The sequence below is a fragment of the Manihot esculenta genome, chromosome 17 (assembly GCF_001659605.2).
Source record: "Manihot esculenta cultivar AM560-2 chromosome 17, M.esculenta_v8, whole genome shotgun sequence".
Classification (NCBI taxonomy): Eukaryota; Viridiplantae; Streptophyta; class Magnoliopsida; order Malpighiales; family Euphorbiaceae; genus Manihot; species Manihot esculenta.
Genome location: NC_035177.2, coordinates 29,261,972 through 29,268,103, shown reverse-complemented (window position 1 = coordinate 29,268,103; position 6,132 = coordinate 29,261,972). Strand labels below are relative to the sequence as shown.

At 36.7% G+C, this 6,132-nt stretch overlaps 1 protein-coding gene across 1 annotated transcript; it reads left to right on the top strand.

Moving 5' to 3' along the window:
• On the top strand, positions 1 to 5,210 carry LOC110604398 (alpha,alpha-trehalose-phosphate synthase [UDP-forming] 6). The gene is made up of 4 exons (XM_021742550.2): positions 1 to 301; positions 953 to 2,982; positions 3,068 to 3,341; positions 4,711 to 5,210. The coding sequence occupies exons 2-4, from the start codon at positions 980 to 982 to the stop codon at positions 4,996 to 4,998; spliced, it is 2,565 nt and encodes an 854-aa protein (XP_021598242.1). The 5' UTR covers positions 1 to 301; positions 953 to 979; the 3' UTR covers positions 4,999 to 5,210.
• The last annotated feature ends 922 nt before the right edge of the window (positions 5,211 to 6,132 follow it).

The following is a 6,132-nucleotide window of genomic DNA, read 5'->3' as shown; positions in this document are numbered from 1 at the left end:
TATTCAAGCTCACAAAACGAAAGCAAAGTTCCAATTTTTTAATATCATTATCATATGTTTCTCTCTCAGTTTGGCAGTGTGTGTTTATAAGGGCAGAGATGAGATAGATTCACTTTGAGAACTAACAGAAAAAAGCTACCAAATTTTTTCTATCCATTTCCTACCCGAGAGAAAAAGAGGGGAAATAAAAATCTTAGCTTTAGCTGCTGAGATTTTTTTTCTTTTTTACCTTTTTAGTTTGGGTAAATCAGATTTCCTTGCTACTGCTACCCCACAAAAAACGAAAATGGAATCCATCCTGGTAATTTCTTGAGCTGTTCTTGATTTATTGTCATTTTTATTTTAGTTTAAATTTAAGGTTTTTTTTTTTGGTTCTTTCACTTCAATCTTCCTCTTCTTCTTCCTTTTTTTTTTAAATAAATAAAAATTTATCAAATAGTGTTGGTGTTGTAACAATCTCTAGTGGGGATATCTGCTCGTTGCAGCAGTATATTTCCTTTAGCTCAATAATCTTGAATCTATTCCATTCCTTTATTTCTCTCTCTCTTTTAATCTTGATAACCAGAAGCTTCTTGGTTCCGTCCAATCCTTTGTTTGATTCATTTCTATCTATCCACACTGAATTTTTCCTTCCCTTTTCATATGGTGTTCTCTCTCTTGTTCTCAAAGAATCTTTTGTGCTGCTATTTTTTTTTCCTATGAACTCGAAAATCTAAGCTGTTCTTTGTTTTTTCACATTGAAGTGGTTGTCTCTTTCTTGTTTTAGAGCAACTTATTGGCCTTGTTTGAATGAAGCTTGAAAAGGCTATGTTCTGATTTAAATCTCATAGTTGTTGTTCTTAATTTCTTGGATTACAAGATCTGAGTGGCTTACAAGCTTAATTTTTGAGGGTTGTTTTCCAGTGAGGAAGATTTTGTTTAAATGAGAGATTTTTCTTGACCAAATTGCTAGATTCGTTGCAAAAACAGACAAATATAAATGGTGTCAAGGTCATACTCAAATCTTTTGGAGCTTGCGTCTGGGGAGTCTCCATCGTTTGGCCGTATGAGCCGGCGAATCCCTCGGATTATGACGGTGGCTGGCATAATTTCCGACTTAGATGATGATCCGACGGACAGTGTATGTTCTGATCCATCATCTTCTTCGGTCCAGAGGGACCGAATAATTATTGTTGCCAATCAGCTGCCAATAAGGGCACAACGAAAATCAGATGGCAGTAAGTCTTGGATTTTCACTTGGGATGAGAATTCACTTCTCCTCCAGCTGAAAGATGGATTAGGGGATGATGATATTGAAGTAATATATGTTGGTTGTTTGAGAGAAGAAATTCACCCTAGCGAGCAAGATGAGGTCTCGCAGATACTTCTGGAGACCTTCAAATGTGTGCCTACATTTCTTCCCCCGGATCTTTTTAGCAGGTTCTATCATGGATTCTGTAAGCAACAGTTGTGGCCTTTGTTTCATTATATGTTGCCTTTGTCGCCTGACCTTGGTGGTCGGTTTAATCGTTCGCTATGGCAAGCATATGTATCTGCAAATAAGATTTTTGCTGATAGGATTATGGAGGTGATTAACCCAGAAGATGATTTTGTATGGGTGCATGACTATCATCTTATGGTGCTGCCAACTTTCCTTAGGAAGAGGTTTAATCGGGTGAAACTTGGATTTTTCCTCCATAGCCCATTTCCTTCGTCGGAGATTTATAAGACATTGCCTATTAGAGAAGAGCTTCTGCGAGCGTTATTAAATTCTGATTTGATTGGGTTTCATACTTTTGATTACGCAAGGCATTTCTTGTCTTGCTGTAGTAGAATGCTTGGCCTTACCTATGAATCCAAGAGGGGATACATAGGCCTCGAGTATTGTGGTAGGACTGTAAGCATCAAAATTCTGCCTGTCGGTATTCATATGGGCCAGCTTCAGTCAGTGTTGAGGCTTCCCGAGACTGAAACAAAGGTTGTGGAGCTCATTAAGCAGTTCAATGATCAGGGCCGGATAATGTTGCTGGGGGTGGATGATATGGATATTTTTAAGGGTATAAGTTTGAAGTTGCTGGCGATGGAACAGTTGCTTGTGCAGCATCCAGAGTGGCGAGGCAAGGTAGTGTTGGTGCAGATCGCAAATCCTGCAAGGGGCAAAGGAAAAGATGTGAAAGAAGTCCAGGCTGAGACTTATTCCACTGTGAAGAGGATCAATGAAACATTTGGGAAGCCTGGATATGATCCTATTATCTTAATTGATGCACCACTCAAATTTTATGAAAAAGTGGCATATTATGTTGTTGCTGAGTGCTGTTTGGTCACTGCTGTAAGGGATGGAATGAATCTCATACCTTATGAATATATTATCAGTCGCCAAGGGAATGAGCGATTGGATAAGGTGTTGAGACTAGAACCCTCTGCTCTGAAGAAGAGCATGTTGGTTATTTCTGAGTTTATTGGCTGTTCCCCATCTCTGAGTGGTGCGATTCGAGTAAATCCCTGGAATATTGATGCTGTCGCGGATGCAATGGACTGTGCCCTGGAGATGGCTGAGCCAGAAAAACAACTCCGGCATGACAAGCATTACAAATATGTTAGTACTCATGATGTTGGCTATTGGGCACGTAGTTTTCTTCAGGATTTGGAGAGGACTTGCCGAGATCATGCAAGAAGGAGATGCTGGGGTATTGGATTTGGATTAAGCTTCAGAGTTGTGGCGCTAGATCCAAACTTTAGGAAGCTTTCAATGGAGCACATTGTATCAGCTTACAAGAGGACCACAACTAGGGCAATTCTTCTGGACTATGACGGTACTCTAATGCCTCAGGCTTCGATTGATAAGAGCCCATCTTCCAAGTCAATTGACATCCTAAATAGCCTGTGCAGAGATAAGAACAACATGGTTTTCCTTGTTAGTGCTAGAAGTCGCAAGACACTCACTGAATGGTTTTCACAGTGTGAGAAGCTGGGATTGGCTGCAGAGCATGGATACTTCCTAAGGTATATTGGTCTGAATTTGAAGCTCGTCATTTTTATTGGGTTTGTAACATGGTTTAACTTGAAACTAATGATCATATGGTTCCAGGTTGACAAGAGATGCGGAATGGGAAACTTGTGTTCCTGTAACAGACATTGCTTGGAAGCAAATTGCAGAACCTGTGATGCAGCTTTACACTGAAACAACTGATGGGTCGACTATTGAGGATAAGGAAACTGCACTAGTATGGTGTTATGAGGATGCAGATCCTGATTTTGGTTCATGCCAAGCTAAAGAACTACTTGATCATCTTGAAAGTGTTTTGGCAAATGAACCTGTAACAGTCAAGAGCGGACAGAATATAGTGGAGGTTAAACCTCAGGTTTGCATCAAATATTCCTTTCTTAATGTTTATAGTGCTGGTTTCAATTGTCTCTACTCACTGCCATTTATCAATCAATAGTTGAATTGAGATCACATCCATTGAATCCGTAGATAGATTAATTGGTTCGAGTGTAAAGTCCACCAATTTTAGTAGTGATCATAATGACAAAAGGAACAAACCCATGAGAAGCATTCACAATTTCACATAAATCCAACCCACTTTGATATGGTCTGCTTAAACCAAGTTTTCATTGATTTATATTACCATTAGTGTGGGAGTTAAGGGTGGAAGTAGGGATGTAAACGGGTAGGGTACCCGCAAAAATTAATAATATCCGAACCCGTTCCGAACCCGATTAAAAATTAATTTAAACTATTCGAATCCGTCCCAAACCCGATTATTATTATCCAAATAAAATCCGAACCCGTTTAATCTTATATATTTTAATTAATAATTTATATAAAAAATATTTTTCATTAATAATTTTCATTTAAAAAATCTAATATTTCTAAAGGATATTTAAATTTAAATTTTTAAATAAAAATATATAAAAAAAATTTATAAATATTATTGTAAAATATATTTTTTATATTAAATTAATTATTTATATAAACGGGTTCGGGTAGTGGGTATCCTGTACATAAAACCCGAATCCGATCCGAACCCGCAACGGGTATTATTTTTAAAATAATGATTTATAAATTAATTATTTTAATATAAATATATTTTTTAATAAATCATTATTATGGTATTATTTTTATATTAAATTAATTATTTGGTCTGTCTGTAGTAATTGTCTTGTTAATGATTTATACCATGTTAATTGAACACACACATGCATATTAGACAAAGAGAGAGAAAAAAACGGACACAAAAATTTTTTGTGGTTCAGCAAGTATGCCTGCATTTGCTGACAGTTGCCTGCATTTGTCACTTGATGAGAATGAGATTGTAGCTTTATTTATATTTAGTCCTTGTCCACCTAGCATTCCCGATGTAAATATGATTTACACAGGGCATTTTGCCCCTTGTCATGGAGTTCCTCCCCCTTGGCTGGGGCCGTGGAGAAATACGGTACGAGCCATTACTAAATATAGTGCTCATACTGATGAGTACAGACAAACTGTATAAAGTCTAATAGAAATAGGTAGCATACTTGCATTTAAAAAGAGCCAAGAAATGATAAAAGCATGCATTTATTTGCTTAGTTCGTCATTCTTATATTTAGTGGAATCGTCTCGACTCTCTTTTGAGCACACTCCATGAGTATAAGAACTCATAACTCAAGCAAGTTAGGACACTGATCTCAGTTAAAAATTTCATAATACACAAACGGCTGTTAATGAGCTTTTATTTATTTGTGCAGGGTGTAAGCAAGGGGCTGGTGGCTAAACGACTACTTTCGACAATGCAAGAAAGGGGAATGTCACCAGATTTTGTTTTATGTATAGGAGATGACCGGTCAGATGAAGATATGTTTGAGGTAATTACCAGTTCCATGGCAGGTCCATCAATTGCTCCGAGGGCGGAAGTATTTGCATGCACTGTCGGTCGAAAACCTAGCAAGGCTAAATATTATCTAGATGATACGACAGAAATTGTTAGGTTGATGCAAGGGTTGGCTTCAGTTTCAGAACAAACAGTTGCAGTGTAAGCCGAGTTTAAGCATGTAGGTTGAACAATGTAATCCACATAGTTTTCATTAGCTTTTCTCGCTTTTTTTTTTGCTGTGTAAATCATCATAGTGTTGCTTGGAGAGGCTGTGGAGCAGAAACACTTTGTTTTCTTTCTTATTGCGTTTGATCTCTTTGTAGTGAAGTTGTAAATATATGTTTGTGCCATAAATCTTGAGCTTGTTGAACTGCAGTAATCTCTAAATTCTTGTCCTAGGAAAAGCTACCCGTTATTGCTTGCGGTTGGTTTTGGTTCACAGCAGGACAAATGGAGGAAAGGGTAGGTAAACCATCATGTACAGTTGTGTTTTGATCCAAGAAAATTAACTTGAAAAATACAAATCAAACATTAGAGATGTTTGCACTTTCTGAAAATTGCTACTTTCTTAGTTTATTTACGCGAACATAAGTTTTAAATTTAGAATCTGTATAGATTCCAGTGCAAAATGTAAATTGTCTATATGCAAAATCCTTTCCTGCTATGCTACTGGCATGGCCTAGGCCTACAGCTACAAGTTGATGTCTGATTTTTGTTTTCTTGGGCGAGGCTTTGTCCCTTTGCATGGTCCCGCTCCACATGTTTCTTTCTCAAAATTGTCGTTTTTATGACATTGAATTTTGACTAAAAATATTTGGAATTAGTCTCGACTCAATCATTGATGATTTGCATGAGAAGTTAGGCACTTTGTTAACCATCAAAAGAGGACTGCTGTATTGTCTTTCAGTACTTGTCTTCATCGTTTGAATAGGAATTCCTTGTTTCATATATAGGAGGGTTTTGGTTTGCTGGGAACTAATATCTAGGAATGGTGAAGGAGAAACACAAACTAGACTTGGTTTGGGCTGGTTGGGAATAAAAAACAAACTGATTCAGTTTTGGATTTTTTTTTTTTTAAAAAAAAAAATTTAATATTTGATCGATTAGAAATTAAAATCAATTGAAATCTAAAATAAACCGAAATTGATAGAAATCCTAGAAAATTGATTTTGATTTCTCTCAAGTAATTCATGATTTTAATTTTATAAAAACAACACAATTATCTTCTTTCTAAAAAGAGAGCGTTTCATAAAGAGAATTTAGGATCACCTTTTAATATAATTGGAAAATATTGGAG

Excerpts from the sequence above, each read along its gene's own strand:
- LOC110604398 (XM_021742550.2), top strand. The coding sequence starts at position 980 with ATGGTGTCAAGGTCATACTCAAATCTTTTGGAGCTTGCGTCTGGGGAG. Across the intron at positions 2,983-3,067 it reads GAGCATGGATACTTCCTAAG|GTTGACAAGAGATGCGGAAT; the intron begins GTATATTGGTCT and ends ATATGGTTCCAG. Across the intron at positions 3,342-4,710 it reads TAGTGGAGGTTAAACCTCAG|GGTGTAAGCAAGGGGCTGGT; the intron begins GTTTGCATCAAA and ends TTATTTGTGCAG.